The sequence below is a fragment of the Syngnathoides biaculeatus genome, chromosome 13, assembly GCF_019802595.1.
Source record: "Syngnathoides biaculeatus isolate LvHL_M chromosome 13, ASM1980259v1, whole genome shotgun sequence".
Lineage (NCBI taxonomy): Eukaryota > Metazoa > Chordata > Actinopteri > Syngnathiformes > Syngnathidae > Syngnathoides > Syngnathoides biaculeatus.
Window position 1 is genome coordinate 18,731,422 of NC_084652.1, and position 21,386 is coordinate 18,752,807.

The 21,386-nt window shown below is 39.1% G+C and overlaps 2 protein-coding genes and 1 long non-coding RNA gene across 6 annotated transcripts in view; 1 reads left to right on the top strand and 2 right to left on the bottom strand.

The window, feature by feature from the left end:
- Window positions 1-383: 383 nt before the first annotated feature.
- Window positions 384-8,913, bottom strand: LOC133511102 (zinc finger protein ZFMSA12A-like). Its single transcript, XM_061839722.1, has 8 exons — window positions 8,756-8,913; window positions 7,732-7,934; window positions 7,475-7,549; window positions 7,294-7,386; window positions 7,100-7,210; window positions 6,562-6,697; window positions 2,916-4,187; window positions 384-1,037 (listed from the first exon to the last, which is right to left on the bottom strand). Exons 1-8 carry the CDS (start codon window positions 8,757-8,759, stop codon window positions 910-912), a joined length of 2,022 nt encoding a protein of 673 aa, XP_061695706.1. The 5' UTR covers window positions 8,760-8,913; the 3' UTR covers window positions 384-909.
- LOC133511104 (uncharacterized) lies at window positions 7,833-20,062 on the top strand. 3 transcript variants are annotated; one of them, XR_009797795.1, is made up of 4 exons: window positions 7,833-7,968; window positions 8,889-8,996; window positions 18,547-18,596; window positions 19,468-20,062. It is a non-coding gene; the product is annotated as an uncharacterized LOC133511104 (long non-coding RNA). The 3 variants fall into 3 exon arrangements; XR_009797796.1 differs by lacking the exons at window positions 18,547-18,596; window positions 19,468-20,062 and adding an exon at window positions 12,302-12,876 and having other exon boundaries at window positions 8,889-9,081; XR_009797794.1 differs by lacking the exons at window positions 18,547-18,596; window positions 19,468-20,062 and adding an exon at window positions 12,302-12,876.
- The window catches only part of LOC133511099 (sodium channel protein type 4 subunit alpha-like), a 68,811-nt gene continuing 62,489 nt past the window's right edge, over window positions 15,065-21,386 (bottom strand). For both annotated transcript variants that reach the window (XM_061839720.1, XM_061839719.1), the window contains exons 21-27: window positions 20,107-20,229; window positions 19,294-19,566; window positions 18,713-18,766; window positions 18,501-18,638; window positions 17,167-17,271; window positions 16,444-16,714; window positions 15,065-16,344 (exon numbers count right to left, since the gene is read on the bottom strand). In XM_061839720.1, coding sequence (XP_061695704.1) covers window positions 15,113-16,344; window positions 16,444-16,714; window positions 17,167-17,271; window positions 18,501-18,638; window positions 18,713-18,766; window positions 19,294-19,566; window positions 20,107-20,229 — 2,196 coding nt within the window. In that variant the 3' untranslated portion in view covers window positions 15,065-15,112. The remainder of the gene's footprint in view (window positions 16,345-16,443; window positions 16,715-17,166; window positions 17,272-18,500; window positions 18,639-18,712; window positions 18,767-19,293; window positions 19,567-20,106; window positions 20,230-21,386) is intronic.

A 21,386-nucleotide genomic window follows, 5' to 3' on the forward strand; every position in this document is an offset into this window, starting at 1 on the left:
CCCAGCTGTAATTTCTACGTACCGATTGCATAAGCAGACCTTTTCAGTGTTATCAAAACGCAAAAGTCATTGAATTGACTTGATTAAAAATAATGTATCACTTCAGTACATTTTACTTTAACGTACTTTAATACTTTATAAGAAAAGGAGTTGAATGAGTACTTTGAGTTGCTTTTTTTAAACTTCTACTTAAGACTGAATATTTTTGCCATCTTTGATTTCAAGTGTTTTGAAAAAAACTACATGGATGCCCTCTACGTTTTGTGCAGGGATATTACAAGAATTAACACGTGTGCTTTTTTTAATGCTCGAATACCCGGAGCTTTTTGGCCTTTAAGGCCATTTTGTAAAATGTATAGATTTGGATAAAAATGCAGCCCGAGAAGTAAAAGTCCAACAGTGCAAACCTCCTTCCTATCATAGGAACGATATACAGTATAACCACCCAAGTAATGAGACAATGCAGACAAAGATGATACATCAGGTTCACCATTTGTATTATATTGGTTTAAAACAGATCTGATGTGGTGTGTGTGCATGCGCTGCTACTACTACATACAGTAATAGCCCAGTAAGTGCGGGCAAAAATCTGACAATATGAGCCTATCCTCAAAACAACTGATCTGTCAATTGAAGACATTTCCCATTGATGCAAATGTGAGTGGGAATGATTGTCTATAGGGCCCTGTGATTGACCAACGACCAGTGAAGAGGATGTACAGTGTTCCCTGGTTTAACGTGGGGGCTACATTCCAAAAAATACACGCATTTTAGTGACATTTGTGTAATTTTTTTTCATCCTTTGTTTTCTAGTTCATTATATATTTTTTCATTTACAGAATGTTACTTATTTTTACTGAGAACTCTGGTTTCCTCCCACATCCCGAAGACATGCATTAATTAGAGACTCTAAATTTCCCCAGGGTGTGACTGTTGTCTGTCTCCATGTGCCCTGTGATTGGCTGGCAACCAGTTCAGGGTGTAGCCCGCCTCCTGCCCTTTGACAGCTGGGATGGGCTCCAGCACTTTCCGCGACCCTTGTGAGGATAAGCGGATAAGAAAATGGATCAAAAGATGTTATTTCATTTGCACATTTTTTTTCCCATTTACAGTGCATTTTTTTTGTTTAAAGGTTATTTTCATTCACAGTATTTTTCTTTCATTACTTATGTTTCAAGGCTATTAAATCCCAACTCACACATTTTACAAGCTTTTCTCAAACAGGCATTAACATTGTCTCAGTTAAACAAAATTCAAACCTTTGGAAATAAAACAAAAATCTGTATTCTAGAATGAGAACAAAAATCAAAAACTGTTTTTCCACTGTCTTCCGCTTTGTTAAGTTTTCATAAGATAAAAAAAATATAAAATAAAATGTAATTTTATTGATCAATCTATTAGGTTGGACATAAATCATTAATAGTGACTAAGGCGTATTTTACAGTTCCTCTGGCTGGTTGGTGCTATGGGTCCTTGTTGGTGCTTTTTTTCTTATGTCTGAAAATATTATTAGAAACAGACATGCCATCTTTGAATATGTTTGAGAACTGAAGCCACGACACTTGGTGCGTGGTGCACAATAAGCCGCAAGGCAATAAGTAGAGCAAAGCAACCTCTTTTGAGCCATGATCTGTACTACTTTTCAGAAGTATGCAGCCCTTGTAAACCCGTGCAATGGCTACATCCATTACAATAGTAACGCTATACCTTATTTAATGTGAGCACAAGTTCATCATATACTGTATATCACATTTGTATTTGCATCGTTGGGCAAACTGTTCCAGAATTGCAAGCTGACGTGAAACGGGAAATGTCCCACTATACTTTTTGTTCGCAAGTGAAGAAATTGGGTGAGGTGACTGTTTAAAATGGATTTTGTCACATTGAAGTTTTCAGACACATGTTTGAGCAGGATGGCTGCGTTAATCAGGCTTCAATCCAAAATGTTCCGACATCATCGTGGTGGCATTACGAGTTAACTCCTTTAATGCCACTCAATTTTCTGTGACTGTCCAGCTTCCGCCTCACTGTTTGAAAACTTAGCTTTGTGCACGTGAGTGCCAGTATTTCAAAAGCACACGCGTTCGTGCGCAAATAGACAATCAGACGAAGGGTCCCTGCTCTTCACTATCTCTACTTGGCTTAGATGATGGGTTTCATGTGTGCTTTCACGTTGTAGAAGTTATCCACCCCCGACCCCCAAATGACTTGGCAATTGTACTCTCCAATTTTTTTTTTTTTTTTTTTGGTCAGTCGCCTGACCTAAGTACCAGGACTGAAAACGCGGGCACAATGTGTCGCGGTGTGATGGTCTGAGCGCTCCCCGTGCTGAATGCGCATGCATGACTAACAGTAGAACAGTGGTATGTAGCAGACGCTTACTGGGAAATCTCCCGGGTTCATAGTTCCCCTTCTTCTACATAGATGGAGCTAACATACGTTATAACCTAACCCGAACCTAACTTTAAAACAAAAAGTTGATAAAAAAGATATACACATATATGTACGTTTGCTCTGTTCGTCTTTCCGAGACGTTCATAACGGACATGAACACTCGGCGACAAGTTGTTGAATGGCAAATGTTCAAGCATGGATGGGGATGTTTCAGAATAGCCAGAAGTTTACCAAATATACACGCATGCGCATTACTCACAAAGAGACTGCCGCACCGGGAGCGTTCAGACTGTCACACCGGCTTTGTGCAGGTGCATGCATTGAAGCGCATTGTAGCTAGGGAACACTGTACTTTGTGTGAAGTCAGCTGAGCTGGGCTTCACCTTATCTTTGACCACAATGAAGACAGCATAGAAAAAGTTTGTATGCTTTGAATCAGACAGAAACTTGATCGATGCCGTGAGATTTCAAATGCCTCTTCAGGTGATTGAGACACCTGTAGCCTTTAGAACACAACTCACAAGTGTAGGGTCGGACTCCTGTGTGGTTCATGTTATGAATTTTCAGCTGGGTGCTACTTGAAAAGGCTTTTCCGCATTCAGAACAGACGTATGGTCGCTCCCCAGTGTGAACACGCATATGACGAGTTAGTTTGTGCGCCATGGTAAATCCTTTTTGGCACACAGTGCATTTGTAGGGCCTCTCTCCTGTGTGGGTGCGTCTGTGTATCTGCAGCTCACCGGCTGATGCGAAAGTTTTGCCGCAGTCGGAACACAGGTATGGTTTCTCTCCCGTATGGGTCCGTATGTGTACGGTGAGGCTTGTTAACATGAAGAAACGTTTCTCACAGTACGTGCACTGATGTGGCCGCTCGCCTGTGTGAATGCGATTGTGACGAGTCAGGTCGTGTTTGTTCTTGAAGGATTTGCCACAAAGTGCACAAATATGTGTTTTTTGTGTTCTGTGGCTCTCCTCATGAGAAGCCAAAGATCCTGAAGAAGGAAACATTTTCCCACATTGCGTGCACTGATTGGACAGCCCAACAGGATGAATCTTCTGATGAAATTTCACCTCACTCATACTCGAGAACTTCTCCCCACACTTCCTGCATGTGAAGATCCGCTTTTGAGTGTGAAACAGCTCATGCTTTTCCAAGTGGCACATCCTCTTATAGCTTTTTCCACAGTGAGAACAGTCAAATGTTCGTGTATTGTGAACACATTGATGTTTAAATTTGTGCTGTATTGACTGAAAGCTATTGCTACATTTGAGGCAAACATATGCAGCTTTTGTGCACTGTGACCGTCTGTGACTAGATAGATCTGAGCTTCTCCTAAAAGCCTTTCCACATTGAGTACACTTGTAAGGCATCTCTCCAGTGTGGATCCTCTGATGTTCCAGGAGCTCATAACGATAAATGTAGCACTTGCTACAGTGAGCGCATCTATGTGCAACTCTTTGCTGCTGAGGGCCAGCGGTAGAGGTGGACAATCCAGAATGGAGAGCTGATGTGGAAAGAGCTGGCGAGGTGGCTAAAGCTTGGTCATCCAAAGCAGAAAGCACAACTGCTGTTCCTTCTTCCTTGCTATTGCACAGATTTGTCAGAACCATTCCTTCCTGAGAGCAAATCTCAGGTTCCTGCTGGGCTACAGATACCCTTGTGATTTCTTCAACCTCTGTGGTACTCAATGGGAAGCACTCTTGACTGTCATCATTCAAGGAGGAGGTTGTCTCCCTAGTTGAAACAGGGACAGCAAGTGAAGAGACGAGTTGCTCTTCTGAGGTAGACGTATCTATAAAGAGAAAAGACACTACTTCATTATGTCAGCATTGAATCTTTAACACCACTTTCAAGCATTTATTTGAAAGCTGGATTCCAGTAAACATTTGCATTTGTTTCCCATGACATTTCGTCGGATGAGGGGTGGGTGAGTCGCTCTCTCCATACACATGCACAGTATGTTATGCCTTTAGTTAATTCAATTAAGATCTGTATGATGATGCTCATTAACATAACCTAATCAAGTAAACTGTATTTTTGGATGAAATGATTTAATTTTTAATGCAAAAACATTTTAGAAATGGGACTATTTAAAAAAAAAAGTATAATTAAAAAATATATATACATATATTTATAGAAGGGCGGCATGGTGGATCAGCTGGAAAGCATTGGCCTCACAGTTGTGAGGACTCTGGTTCGATCCCAGCCAACATTGCCTCTAATTTGATGTTTCTGAGCAAACACCCTAAGCCTGTGAGCGCCCCCATTGAACACTGTGACAACATCAGGCGGATGCACTGTGGTCAGATCGGTGTTATCCATTGAAGTTGGATCCCTCAAAAGATTCAGATTACAGCATTTACATTACCAAAAAATGTGTTTTTGCAAACTTGCAATGAAAATGTCAACAAACAAAAAAAAAAAAGCATTGCTAACTAAACCAAGCCAACTATGAACTATAAATTTGAAAGGTCGTTTGCAACTTTGTTTCATTTTTTTTTTTAACCCACAATATCCCTGTCTGTTTTTCTTGGTGTAAAACTGAATTATTGCTTGCAGAATATCTTTGGCAATGCACGTTGAAAGCTAAATGATGCTCCTAAACAGTTTTAAGGTTAATGTTATGAGATCTCTTATTTTTAAAATACAGAATTAGCTTTTTGTGCACAGTATTGTCTGTGCTTTCATACTTAATCAGGCTATGCCAAGGTGAAATTTTAACATTATACACCATGTCATCCTGTACTTTCTACTTTGGCTTAAGACCTGACCTTTTTTGCTCAAAAAAGACAAAATCTTCTCCAGTTTCACCACTTTTTCTTCTTCACTATTATTATTCACATACTCCAACATTCCTTAAAGCAAAAGCATTTCTTTTTTTTTTTTTTTTACTTTTGCCATTATTATCGAGAGTAAACATAAGCAGCATGTCTAACTCGTCCTTGCTCGACATTGCCCAGACTGTGTCTTTAACTAAAGCACCGGTGGTGGGCGGTGTTTGTAGTTATGAGTGTACCCCTTTAGGAGCAGGAGGTGGGCGGTGCCAGGTAAACAAGGAAGTAGAGTGTGTGGAATGGTGTGGCCGAGCTGCAGCTTGTTCGAGACCGTGTGCTGCTGTGTTTAAAAAAAATAAAAAAATAAATAAATAAATAAAAGACAGGCTGTGGTTCATTGCGCTGGATCAGTTTTCATGTGCAGTGTGCGGTACAAGTGGGCAATTGCGCAGCTTAGAGGGAACATGGATCCCAGACCTCCCTGTGTGGAAATTGCATGTGCTCCCCGTGCCTGCGTGGGTTTTCTCCTGGCACTCCGGCTTCCTCCCGCATTCCAAAAACATACGGCATTAATTGGACACGAAGTTGCCCCTTGGTGTGATTGTGAGTGCAGCTGTTTGTCTCCATGTGCTCCGCGATTGGCTGGCAACCAGTTCAGGATGTACTCCGCCTCCTGCCCGTTGACAGTTGGGATAGGTTCCAGCATTCCCATGACCCTCGTGAGGATAAGCGGCTAAGAAAATGGATGGATGGATATTCATGCATCAATTTACAGATAAAGTGAGTCCCAGGAAGTACATGTCTGAAAACAATGAGCCCTTGTCCTGGAATGACTCCCTGCAATTTATCATCACAGAGAACAGATACAGTATTTCTCAGTTATTTTAACTAGTGTTGCTTTGCGGTCCTGCTATACTTCAGAATTTTATTTGAACATTTGCGCAATATTTTTATTACCCATTGTTCTTGGTCTCTCAATATATTTTTTCAGCCTGCCACGGTAACATTTTTAGGACGATATAGAGTAGAAGCCAGACGTTTACACAAACTGTGGAAAAAAAAAATTCTCACTGTCTGAAGTCAAATCAGACTAAACTACTCCTGTTTCAAGTTAGTCAGGATCACCAAAATGAATACATTTTGTTAAACGCCACAATAACGAGAGAGAAAATTAATAATTCTCATCCCTGAACAAGATCTCTGTACATTGAGATGATGATTTAACTGGCATGACCTTGTACGTTATCATTTTTCTCTTGAACATTGTCAACCTGAAAGGTTTTTCTGAATAAAGGAACATAAGTGTATGGAGTCGATCAGTGTTCTATGTTACACAGGCAGGCATTTATACAGAAAACTAACTGATACTGTAACACAGACAAAGAGACTTACCATTGGTGTTCATCTTGGCTAATTTTCCTCTTTGAATTGTGCCTTTGAGCACTACTGTGAAGTCCTCAGCTTCACAAGGATACTGCATGTAGTCTTCTAACAGTGACGGTGCATTATCGCCAATCCACATTGATGTCTGTTTAAAAACAAACAAAAAAACCAGTGTCAATATCCATCAATTTCTTTGCCGTTTATCCTCACGAGGGTCATGGGGAGTGCTGTAGCCTATCCCAGCTGTCAACAGGCAGGAGGCGGGATACACCCTGAACTGGTTGCTAGACAATCGCAGGGCACATCGAGACAAACAGCCATTTAATGTGTCCAATTAATGTTGCATGTTTTTGGAATGTGGGAGGAAACTGGAGTGCCCGGAGAAAACCCACACAGGCACGGGTAGAACATGCACACTCCATATAGGCGGGTCCGGGATTGAACCCAGGACCTCAGAACTGTGACTTTCCAGCTGACCCACCATTCCACCCAGTGTTAATATGCAGAGCTAAAAATGTTTTCTAGTGTGCAACAGTAATGATCATGCCTGTTTGAAATCCGGAATAAGTAACAGCTCATCCAATCTGGTGAAGAACTCCGACACCAAGGTTTCCAGTGCCGTATCAAAGTCTGGCCCATAATGCACTAGGAACTCATTCTGGGAAGGAATGATGATAAAGATTAAACACTTTTTATTGTACCTCTTTATGGCAAAACTGTGACAAAAATGGATACACACACCTTCAGGAAGTGTTGTCTCCATTCATGGTCATCCACAAGTCTCTGAACAAGTGCTACCAAATGTTTCTCAAAACCTCCATTTGTTGGATGAGCCTGTTAAGAATAAAATACATCCTCCATGGAGCATCAGCCTGACATTATGTGATGCCGACCAATAAAGAATTGACTAGGGAACACACACCTGGTCTGAGATGCCAGATAGAATGCTCTCCAAAACACCTTTAACACACTTAACATCCTGATCAGAGCTTAACATCTGTAAAGACATCAGCAAATACAATGATAGTTAAAATAATGTATCTGACCAGTATATTGAAAAGTAGAGCTTCCAATTCAATAGTATTAGTAAAAGGAAATGTAATATTGTCAATCACTGGAATTTTATAAACTCTACCAAGCATATCTACTTCTTAAAAATGCAATCATAATCATCATTACCTTAATTTTCAATCCTAGCGTAATCAGCTTCCTTTGTCTGTTAGTCAATATATCAGGGATGGCTTCATTCACCAAGGAGATAAACTCCACCACTTTCCCATAATGCCTGGTCCTCCGCAAATGAACCACTTTCCACATGATGGCAGACATCAACCGCAGAGGTGGGACCAGGAGCCTCAGCGAAGGCAAAGGCAAAGGATTTTCTGTCCGACCAAAAGAAGTATTGTCAACAAACAGGTACAGTCAGATACACTATTCATTAAAAAAAGTCAGGAACATTCTTTTGGATAAAATTTCAGGATGAGTCTAAAATGGATTAACATTTAAACTGGATTGGGAAGGACTGTGAGTGTATCAGAGTCAAGATCCACTCCAGCGTCAACCTCTAATGTGCAACTGTTCAATGATTCAGTACTTTTTACACAACTTTATGTTTTCCGAGGAGATAAACAGGAAAAAAATCATTAAAAGGTGTCTGATCCAGGAATCAGGCAACACATTTCAAAAGGCTTCAAACATGATGTTCTCGTAGGTATCAGCAGATGGACATTAATACAGAGAAACTGAAAAGGGGGAGGAAAAAAAAAAGGAAAAAAAAAAATCACAGGAAGTCTTTAGGTCTACTTTGTTCATGGACAAAACACCTTTTCAGAATTTAAACTCCACACAGGGAGGGCTGGGATTGAACCCGAGTCCTCAAAAACGTGAGGCCAATGCTTTCCAGCCGAGACACCGTGCTGCCAGTACAGTCATCACACTGAATGCAAATAAACTCCTAATGATTAAAGAGGTTAACCATTACAATCTAAATATGTTAAATGTGAAATAATCACTAACAAATTGCTTCACGTTAAAAAGGCTTAACGTCGGACACAGTTTCATGTTTGTAAATTGTGAAGCAACCTTTTTGGACGGTTAAACCCCTTGATTTTCAATGCGTTTGATTCTATAAATGACTGTAGCTGCAAAGGCAACCTGTACAAACATTTTAAAAAAAAAAGTGAAACAAAACACAAAACTTTACCCATTGGATTCCAGCGAAGAAACACTATGTTTCAGAATTTCTCTGTATTTAAATTGTTTCTCCAACAATTTGGTTTTGTGATATCTTCTCTGATCCCTTGCCTCGGTTGACAGTAACAAATACAATTTCCTAGGTCCTTCGTCGCTTGCTGTTCTTCTTCTTCTTCTACTTCTTCATCTTCGACTTCTTCTTCAATAGTGGTTTGGAAAGGAAAAAACAAGTGGATTACCGCCAACTACTGGTATGGAGTGTGGATCAGCTCTGCCTTCTAAACTGTTTCACCTTTTTCGCCCTGGCGAGTAGAGAAAACTTTCTCAGCTAACAGGGTAAGGGGTAGGGTACACCCTGAGCTGGTCACCAGCCAATCCTGTATACTTCTGCCTCGAAATGAAAATTCTTTACCGAAACTGAGGAACCCAAAGTCGAAAATAGAAATTATGAATCAAGCAATCAAACTTTATTTGTGAGGTCCTTTTCAACAAAAAAGTACAACACAAAGAGCTTTACATTAATTGGTATATAAAATAAAATTAACATTGAACTAAATACTCAAATAAAAGTAAAAAGTATACAATATTAAAACTATTTTGTCAAGTACAATTTATGCAAAATGCTACTTGAGTAAATGTAATGGAGTAAATGTGCGTTGCTCACTACCTCTGCTGCTATCCAATAGGACAAGATGAGAGAGGACAGAAAAGGGCCCCGTGGGACGAGACATGGGAGATGAGCAGTAATGAGTTGTTTAGTGGAATACTTTTATCGCGTGTAAACACCTGTAAGAACATATGAATCGATATCTTGAGCCCACCTGTGTTATTGTTAGTTATCCCAGCATAAGCAATTCAAGCCGAGAGCATGTCGGTGGAATGTATTGGTAAATAAACACCATATCACATGCACGTTAGTTAACTGGTAGACGCAATTTCTTTGCCGGCACACTGAGGAAGGGTTAGGCCACTTGCAACCTTGCAATGTATACATTTAATATACATACAACATAATTTATAACTGTAAGGGTTTACATATACAGTGCGTGGGGATAAAAACGACACCAGCCGCCACTGATCTGACTTTTAATAAAGGCAATTGTGAACACTTGTAGGGCGTATGTGGGGGAACCTGTGCAAATGCGGTGGTGACGTAAGCAGTTCTCAGGATTGTTTCATGCCCCTTCCTGTAACACTGTTACCTCTGTCCTATAAAAAAAAATACACATACAGTTTTTATTGCATGTAATTTCAAGATTTTCCTTGACACTCAGTTGTAGATCTACATTTCATTTCATTTCAGTAGATTCAGGTCAAATTTGATGTTGAACATCCTCATGAAGGTGACGTACGCAGCACTGCTACAAAAGATTGCCATTTTAAAATATGTTAATTTTTGGTTAACTTTAGGAAAAATCAGGTGGGGGTACTCTAACAAGAATTCCTGTTTGACAAAAAGGCCGCTACATTTTACTACTAACTTTGATGAACGTCTCAAAATATATCCATCAAAAGGTGCAGTGGGGCAAAAGAGTAGTGACATCTTGCACGCAACGCGAACTAGTTCCAGAGCAGGCAGGATTCCCTGAGACCCTCCACATCCTGGCCACCAGCTCTTCAACAGGTCTCTAGAACTGTGTGAATTACCAGCCTGCTTCAAACACTCCACCGTTATACCAGTCCCCCCAAAAACAACAGTGTCAGGTCTTAATGACTACAGGCCTGTTGCCTTGACATATGTGGTCATGAAGTCCTTTTAACGCCTTGTGCTGGACCACCTCCAGAGCGTCACAGGTCCCCAGCGGGACCCACTGCAGTTTGCCTATTGAGCTATCAGGTCTGTGGATGATGCAGTCAACATGGGTCTGCACTTCATCCTTGAACATCTTGACAGCGAGGGTGTCTATGTGACAGGAAACTGGAGTGCCCGGAGAAAACCCACGCAGGCACGGGGAGAACATGTAAATTCCTCACAGGCGGGTCCGGGATTGAACCCGGGACCTCGGAACTGTGAGGCCTATGCTTTACCAGCTCATCCAACGATCTTGCCCCTCTTACAAGAAATAATTCCTATTGACACAAATGTCTTGTTGTTGTTTCTATATTTTTCCTTATTCTCTGTTTTCTGTTCTGTGTGTTGTACCAGGGCAGCACTAACTGCTGGAGAAAAATTCCTTGTGTGTTCTACACACTTGGCCATTATAGATGATTGTGATTCTGATTCTGTGGAGCCCGAGATCGAGTCAGATTTTTATTGATCTTTTATGCCTGATATTTTCTATTAATTGGTTGGATGGATGCTCCCACAGTTGATTTCTTCAGACCAAGATGTTTACCTATCACAGATTTATTCTTTGCAGTCTTGTGCTGGTCTACAGTTTGTTTCTAGTGGAGGACAGAGGAAACTCTTAAAGAAGTTACTGGTCTCTGAGATCCAGAAATCTTGCTCATTTGCAGGTGAACAAACACTTATTATCCACGATAATTTGCTAATATATGTATATATTTTTAAATGTGATTTTCTGGATTTTTGTCTTTAATAGGTGAGGTATCTATACCTCTGATGAAAATTAATGCCTCTGTCATCTTTTTAAGTCGGAGAGCTTGCACAATTGGTGGCTGACTAAATACTTTTGTTTGCCCTATAAATCCCCTGGTGGTGGCAGTGTACTCCTCCTTATGCAGCGCATTGTTGCACAGGCTTTTGATTGAATTTATTTGAAAATACAAGACAGTAATGTGCTTTACCTACCAGCTGTCCAATATTTATCACTATTTATCCTACAGTCTGATCAAAAATATATATCAACAAAAATGGAAATCGCTAAGAACCAGTGTGGGCATCCCACTGTCATATCCTTGCACAAGATTGATCAAATATCTATAGTATGTACTGTAATTGTTTTTATCAAAAGTAATTATATGTGCGAAATAATCAGGCTAAAATCTTAAATTCAATTCTAACATATCTGTTTGGTTAAAAAAAAAGGTAACTTGATGAATATTACATTTGTCCACTATCGTCATATTTTAAAGTAAATTCCAATTATGTCGATGTACATTAGAAAACACAACACAGTGGTGCACACTAAATGCAGATGATTTGTAAAGCATTCAATTATGTCCTTATCTATGCTAATGCAATTTCTAATTAAATTTAGTGCATTTTTTAATCTCTGCCACATGTCTAAATGGCTAAAAAAAAAAAAAAAAAATCACATTAATTATAGTCATTTTCATTCACATTCAAACTTTCTGGCTTTTGACCTACAAACCAAATTTAAGCAATCTGGATGAAGATGAACGGCACAGAAGTAAAATGCGTTTGTGTGTTGGCGCTTTTGTGTATGCACTCACTGTATGCATATGTGTTTGTGTGGGAGTACATTTATGTAAGTATTTCTATTACTTTATGTGTGTGTGTGTGCGTGTGTGTGGGTGTGTAAGCGTGTGTCCGTGTAAGTGTGTGTGAAAGAGAGAGAGAACATTTGTGTGTCTGTCCTGTCAGTGTGTAATTAAAAAAAAGTTTTTTTTTTTTTTTTTTACACGCACACAGATTATCCCTCAATCCCAGCTGGTCAGAGTTGGATTTGACCACCCCGACAACCACAGAGAGGAAATCTTTTTGGGTCTAAATCCAAATTGGCACCCTTGATTATTTTATCTTTCCCCCCAAAACCGAAAATGTGGGAGCACAATTCAGATTTGTTATTATATTTAAAAATTGGAACTAAAAAAAAGACTGTGATATGGTCTTCCAGATATCTTTAAGAAGTAATCATATGCTTTTAAAAAACATTCTATGTACAGAAATGCTAAGTGTGACAATGTCATGTAAAAGATTGAAATAAACACTGCCAAGCAATTACTTTGCAAAGAATATTAAGGTCCAATTCTGAATATTTTATATCTTAAGTGGAGTGGATATTTCAGCTTTGAAGCATGTGTAAGTACGATTGTGTGAATTACGTCTTTCACTTCAATCTGATCGATAACTTTCACAGAACATTTCAGCAACAGTGTTGAGAGGTGATTGTACTGCATTTGCTGAGGTATTAAAAGCAAATTCAAGCTTTAAAGGGCAACACACTCGCAAGGACAGAAAGCTGTGCTGATTCAGAGGCTTGTGCACATCTGTCTTGTGCCCCCCCCCCACCCTCCACCCCACAGAAAGAGATTTGAAAGCCTCGTAATGAGGTCAAATAAGATAAGTGCTTCCTCATGGGAAATTATTGCCAAGAAAAGCAAATGTAGAGTAAGAAAACGTATACATGGGTACAAGCGCTTGGCATTATCAAGCAATTACTTTGCTTAATTAATATCTCTAAATATTATGACACAATATAACAAAAACCTTGATCACTCTGGTACTTTCACTGTGGTAACATTTGGAAAACCCGGAAATATGGAAAATGTGTTTTATTACATTTAGTCAATACAATCTAAATGCAATACATACGAGCAGGTTCTTAAGGAAAATATTTTGTATAAAAATGAGTACAGTATATGTGTATATCATTTAATCAAATATTGAATGGCTGCCATACATGTGACTTAAATATTATTTCATTATATATACATATCAATATAATTACAAAATATTTGAACACTTCTCTTACAAGTACAACTGCCATGTTTTTTTCTTTATATCATTAATATTACAAAATTAGCTCTTAATAAATCCATGCGTCTCCACCTGCTTCCAAGAGTCAAATGAAATGTTATAAAAAGATTCAGAGAAGTGTGCGGACAACAGTCAAAAGGAGGCACATGATTTGGGAATTATTACACTCAGCTCTTCTTTGTTATGGGCACACAGACTCACCTCGTAGTGTGTATAGTGAGAGAAAATAAAATGACTTTGGGTCAGAAAATTCTTATAAATACCATTTCATGAGCTTTCCGAGTTAGATGTTTACTAAATACATTCGAAATAGAGTTCATCCAGTATAGTGGGCGGCATTAAGTCATTCAGTTGAATGAGGGCTCTGCTCTCCCTGTGCTAGATCCCGAATGTGCATGTACAAGTACGTATGCTCAGTATATTTAAAACTATTGCCTATAGGTCAGCGGTAAAACAGCACCTCAGCCATGGCCCTGAACAGGATTATTTTCATCAAATTGATTAAAATACCACAAGAGGAAATTCAGTTTACAGTCTGCCGTGTATTTTGTCTTGCACACCACCCAGAGAACCAAATGTGAGAGATGTCAGTGTAGTGTGCAAACAGTACTCTCCCTCTTGAGCTCAGGGTAGAAAATGAAATGAAAATGAATATATGATGAGAAGTAAGCCGTTGCTTCTTTTCTGGTATCATACACTCAGTTACCGCAACAGTAGGCACACCTGCTAATGGGATCAAATGATTGTTCTGACTCTTAAAATGCACTGCATAGAAGTGTTTATAATATTTGAATGGCAATATTTACCTAATGACCTCCCAGTATGATGTACATCTTCTACATCTGTTTTCCCAACCGTTATTGACCCAAGGCACCCATTTTAACATTACAACAATCTCACGGCACTAAACAATAATGTCACAAAAAGTATGAATGCTGAAATGACGATCTCTTCTCATTTTACTTAAAAATGGATTACCCAGCGTGATATGCTGCCCTGTTTATTTGAATACAAACCTGAATGCAGACATTTTTTTACTTTCTGCCTGTCATTCCATGTCACTGGCATAAATAGATGCACAAAGATATAATTGTAATAAATGGAATTTGCCTATGGTACCCTGGTTGGGAGTCACTGTTCTACATCAGTTGAAAACATAACCACAATAATAAATCCATAAAACAATTTTCCCCACACACTACTCACAAAAGTTAGGAATATTTGGCTTTTGAATCAAACTTCTCCATGACCCTACTAACCCTTTACAACTTCATGGTGTTTGTTTGACTTTCTTTCTCTAGATTTGTGAATACAAATCCACCTGTTCAATGTTTCAGTACTTTTGCACAATTTACTGTTCTCTAACAAGGAGCAAACATATTGAAATATTAAACATGGATGTGCTTACAGAGGTTTAGGGGATGTCAAATTAAGTTTGTTTGTAAAAGTGTAGTGCATTTCAGATTCATCCTGAAATGTCACCTGAAAGTCCTGTATCCCAACATTTTTCCGAGTCGTGTATGTAGTTAAATCACTACCTTCCAAGCATTGTTCATAAAAATAGGACTGAAGGCCCTCAACATCCCCATGAGTGTTTCAATCAAATAATATGTTCAAAGCAAGATTTTGTGAGATTCATATTAAAATAGGCAAATCTGTTTGCCCAGGATTTGCTTGAAGCATATTTTTGAAGGAAAAAAAAAAAAAAAAAAAAAAAAACAACCGTACCCGCACAAATGGATCTCAAAGAAACGTTTCCTCATCGTGTTCATGAGGCTCCCCGAGTTCAGAGTCTCTGGCTAATAATCTGATGACATCCGAGAGGTTACTGGCTGCCCTGGTCACACTGTCATAAGAAGGTGGTGAGGACATTAGCGAGCCCTCTGTTGTCTCTACAAAATCCCCCCCCACAGGCCCATAGTGATGGATCATCGTTGCTATGAGCCCCTCTGTCTCTGGAGCATTTTCCACATCCACAGCAGTCTCATAGTTGATTTGTCTGTAAAGGTAAGAGGCCTGCTTCATCTGCCGGCGCACCAGATGCCTCCTGTAGCATCTCTGAATAATGACGGCCGACACCTCCTCCAGTTTGTGTCTCAGTGTGGAAGTGATGGGCTCGTGAGAAATCTTGGAGGGGTTGGTCATCATGAACTTCTCCTCCATTTGCTGTTTGAGTGCATCCATCTCCCCCGACTCTCCCAGGACCCGCTTCGTGAAGGCAAACAAGATATCCAGGCAGTGGATCCTATCGCCACTGACCATGGGGAGGTCCATAGAGATCAATTTGATCTTGTTGGGCTTGGCGATGCGCAACGGCTCCGACAGAGTGTCGGCAAAATTCGACAGCATCGAGAACTCGATGAACTGCGTGGCCTCCGAATCAAACTTCTCCCAGACCTCGTAAAACATCTCAAAGTCGTCTTCGCTCAGAGGATCTGTACTCTCCTCTGTGGCGACGCTGAAGTTCTCCAGAATGATTGCAATGTACATATTTACCACAATAAGGAACGAGATAATGATGTAGCTTACGAAGAAAGCTATGCCCACTGAGGGGCTGCCACAGTTACCTCGAGTATTTGTGCCAGTATTGACAAAATGAACGTTGCACTCATCTGGGGAGCTGGACATTATCGGGCTCAGAAGGTTGTCCCAACCGGCTGAAGTACTGATCTGGAAAAGGCAGATCATACTGTTCCCAAAAGTCTCAAAGTTAAACATGTCATCAATTCCGTCTTGTTTTTTCACATAGGCAAAGTTTGCCATGCCAAAGATAGCGTAGATGAACATGACAAGGAAAAGCAGGAGGCCAATGTTAAACAGCGCTGGCATGGACATCATTAAGGCAAACAGTAAAGTCCTTATTCCTTTGGCTGCACGTATGAGTCGAAGTACACGTCCTATCCTTGCCAGGCGGATGACTCGAAACAGGGTCGGAGATACAAAGTACTTCTCAATGATGTCGGCGAGAACGATTCCTGTAATGAGACGTAGAAAGAGAGAATGTTCTCAAAGAACTGAAATGTATTTTTGAAATGAGTTCAATGAACGAATTCAATTAAAACAAAGCTACCTACCGACAATGGAGAGAATAATCACCACAAAATCAAAGATGTTCCATGCAACTGTGAAGAAATAACAACGGAGGGCAAAAATCTTAATCAGGCACTCCGTTGTAAAGATCACAATGAAGACCAAATTAATTTTGTTGAGAATGGACTCCTTGCGGTCTGACTGCTCGTCTGTCTCCACCATCATTGTTAGCATGTTGACGATGATCAGCATCATGATCATGATGTCAAAGGCTTGCTTGGACACCAGATCGAAGAAGAAGGCTTGGAGAATGTTCTGAGTTGCAGAAAGACAAGAAGAATCACTAACTTTTCAAGACTCAAGACAGAGCTCATTTTTTTACTGGCATGCTCAAAGAATACAGTAACTATAGATTTATTGTTTTACTGCTTTATAATGATGCTGTTCTCTGCATCTGACAATGAACTGTTTTGGTTGCCCTGTTTACCCTATTAAACTCGATTAATTAAAAACATCTCTGTATGATATAGTGCAGGTCTATACACGACCAATTTCAAATTACAATAATCGGTATATTGATAATTAAAACTGTACATGTGACGATGCCAACCAAAACCAACTTTATTAATGCAGAAGTTTTTAATACAGTTCTTGTGTTGATGTAAATAGATTGGGCAATAAGTGTATTTGACATTCAAAAATGGATGTCAAAATTTCACAAACAAATGTCAAATATTTGGACATGAAGAATGGTGGTGATACTTTACCGCTGGTCTTGGTATTGGTTTTTGTGGCTTTTTACTTCCTAACTTCTTCATGGCATTGTAGTATTTCTTCTGTTCTTCAGTCATGAAAATGTCCTGTCCACCTAAGTATAATCAAACATATTACTTGACATTATTTTTTGAAAGATATCAACATTCAATAGATGAAAGTACTATACAGTAGAACCACTACTTTTTCTGTTACACAACAGCTCAGCTGTGTGTCTGTACCTAGGATGTCAAACGAATTTTTGTCGTGGGCCATATTGTAGTTACGGTTTCCCTCAGAGGGCCGGTTTGACTGTGAAACGGTGAAAATCTTACACATGATCTTATTTACACATGAAATTTATGAACTACTTGTGGAATTAGAAATCAAGCATAATGGGGTTTTCCAACAATTGTTTTTTTATTTCATTATTAATAAAATTAATTAGTATTATTTCATTTTCATTTTATTTATTTATTATTTTTGATTCGGTAACATGAAAATGCTTGCAAGAGCGCAACTTTATCATTTTTCATACGACAACTTAAAAATTTAATTCCAGATTTTCACAAAAATCATGGAAGTTGATATACATGATTTGCCCTCGCAGGCCACATAAAATCATGTGGCGAGCCGGATTTGGCCCCCGAGCCTTGAGTTTGACACCTGTGGTCAATATGGTGGTTTTATTATTATTATTATTATTTTTATGTTACACCACATAGAATGGTACCAGTAAGAGTGATGAATAAAAAAAAACCTGATGATGATCATAAAACCGTGTCTTATTCTGATAGTACACACGTCTCTGTCCTGCTTGTTCAGTACAATGTGAACAGGTCAATAACTGACAAAACAATAATGACATAAAAAGAACTAGTGGAACACAGCAACAGAAGGTGTTTTTATGCAAAGTCACTTGGATCCTCTGGATTGTACGTGGACTAAGACAGCACTTCTTTTCTCAACATCCCTTTAGAATTGTATGACAGTTATGAATGTCAAGCTCATGTAAAACGTTGTCTAGAGTGCCAACAATATTTTTAAAATCAAAAACATTTGAATGAATCAGGTGAGTTGTTGTCAATGTTCGAGGTTGCACTGTAGAGTACTTGTAATTAATTTAGTTTAACAATGTGTTGCAGGCTTCTAAGAAAAAGTATGTAAACCATTTGGAATGTCCTGGATTTTTGCATTCATTGCAACTGCAATTAATTTTCTGATCATTTTAGGAAGAAGTATGGGTACTGTAATTCCAAAAGGTTTTTCCTGAAAAATTGTATGCGGGTTTTGTGACAACTGTTCTAATTCCAATTTCAAATCAAATGCAAGTCACAATAATACTTATCTTTCTTTTCTGCTGATTGAAATTGTCAATAATGACGCCGATGAAGAGGTTGAGGGTGAAGAAGGAGCCAAATATGATGAAGACAACAAAGTAAAGGTACATGTAGAGGTTGATTTCTCTGATGGGTTGCTCCTCTACCTGAAAACCAAAAGTTCATCAAGTCAGATGATTGCATTTCGGTTTATATATTTTTTGTCTTTGGAGGTACTTACTCCTCTTGAATCAACAGCTGCATGCATTATTTCCATCCAACCTTTAAAAGTAGCCTGTAATGCAATATTTCTCAACATTATTGTCCGGACAATGCCTTGTGCCATGACCAGTGATGTATTTAAGGAAAAAAGGAGAAGCGTTTGAAATAACAAAGACGGGGCCATGATTCATTACGAGCATGTTGCGTTAACTGAAAAGTGTAAAATGTCCATTGATGTGAATGTGAGTGTGAATGTCTTAGGAGCAGGAGGGTGGAGCACACCCCTCACCTAAAATCAGTTGGGAAAAGCTCCAGTGGAACTGTGACCTTCAACAGGAGATGGTATTTTGTAAATGGAGGGATGGATTTTTAACCGTAGTGGATTTTGTTAGATCCACAAGTGCCTGATGCTGTGGCCAGTGACCGATTCTGTGTTTGTCTCTCTGTGACTATTCTCTGTAGTTTTTATATTACTAAGTTATCGCTGGGTTTTAACAATGACGAGAACAAGGCTCCAAACGGGAACATATCACTTGCAAAACTTTAATATACTGCAGATTTTTTCATCAATACGTTTGGCAGTTCTACAAATAAACTTACCACTTGTAGAAGGGAAAGGTAGCCCAGTCCTACATTATCAAAGTTGACCTTCACTTTTGTCCAATAGTACTGAGTGTCATTCATGGCCAGACAGTCTGATTTATTGTTGACTATTATGAAACTGTGGATGAAGCCCGTTCTGTTGACACACTTTCCGAACTTTCCGGCAAACAGGTTGACTCCCATGATGCTGAAGATAAGCCAAAAGATGAGGCAGACCAGCAGGACATTCATGATGGAGGGGATTGCTCCAATGAGAGCATTCACTACCACCTGGTTAGCAACACAAAGAAGACAATGCCATTCAAAGCGGGACTACCATATTCATTTCTGCTCATTACATATATCAATATACATGAATGAATATGTGATGTAGTTGTCAATGCGGTGGTAGTAGGGTGTTATTTGTGTTTGATGAAATGTCTCATACATGTTGTTCTAATGGCCGTTGGTTGTGGCAACAAACACTCACTATTAGGCCAAAAGACAACAAAATATTGGTCGCTCACTTGTATAAAAATGGCGCCAAATTTAAGTGAGACGAGAAAAACAAAATAGTACAGTGTATATCTTTATTGAAAAATTCTGGAACTTTTTTGACACATCTTTTCTGATAGATGCTAATCCAAACTCTATTTTTTACATGCTCATCACTGCCATTGTAGTGTCTCATATACTGTATCATCACCCTGTCTTAAAAATTTCATCACGTTAGCCCTTCTGATAATGTTTTTTTTTTGTGTCTGAAAATGATGATGTCGCCCTTTGTGCGGTATAGAGATGTAGTATGAGAGGTCTTGTTTTTGGTCTTACCCGCATGCCCTCAAATCTGGATAGAGCTCTGAGAGGGCGCAAAGCCCGGAGGGTCCTCAGCGATTTGATTGCAGCAAAGTCGGAATAACCTAATGAGTTTGCCACCAGGCTTATCAGGGATACCTACAACAGCAATTGGAATAGTTTGAGTCTCGTAAGATACAAATGTAGTCAAGAAAAAGTGGCCAAGCGCTTGGATATCAAACTAGAGAAAAAAAAAAGAATCATCTCTCTCAAACTCTCATTTGGGGAATAAAATGGGAAGAAGAATTTGACGTTTCTGTGATTCTGGGACATTCCACAGTTAGGAAAATACACAATATAGAATTTGTGAGGTTTAGATTTGGTTTGGTTGTTGAACCATCGTTTAGAACACTGAGACTTCCACTCTATTCTACATCCAAAACAGACAAAACAAAAATGACATTCCGCTGTTGAATGACCCTTGAGTGATCGCTATCAATGAAAATGGAAGGATGGCAATGAGACTAAAGATGCCAAAACACAGACAAGTATGCATACATGTGCACAATGTGTCCATGCATGCATACTCCACTATATATGCATATCACATATGGATATATATCAAATAGAGTGAGTTTTATAAAGAATGTTTAACAAATTAGCCAAATTTGTTTCCAATTTGAGCTAATGGGTTCTTTATAACAATTTAGCACTCAGAAGGTCCCGATGATCTGAATTTCTTTATAAAAGTCTATTTAGGAATGTGTTTTCCAACATATCTAAAGAAGATACTCAATGTTAATCGCCTAAACATAACGAGGGCTGTCCTCGACTCCCAATTTCAGGCAGAAAAACGACAAAAAGCACGCAGAGAAGTAGTCATGGAAAGATGTAATTTTGTAGCAAGTAAAGATGAGTTTGCAAATGTGCAAGCCAATCATGATAAACAAACGGAAAATTAGTTCAACACCAATTGAAATTGTTCAACGTGGAAATCTCTAACCATACTGTATTAATGTTTACCAGGATGAATCGGGTAAACTGATCAGGAAAGATCTTCTGTAGATAAACCTTACAGTATGTGGTACTGAAATTGTTTTGATATAAAAGCCAAAGTCACAAAGTTTCATCAATTGATGAACTGGGGAGGATTAAGTTCTGTCATGAAAAAAATACCTTCTTGTATATAATTGGCTTTGCATATCATAACAATTGCAAAGCAAAAAAACAAAACAAAAAAAAAAACATATTTGTAATGCAGATGCGACTTCCATTTCTGGAGCTCATACATACCTGGGACCTGCTAACTACAACTT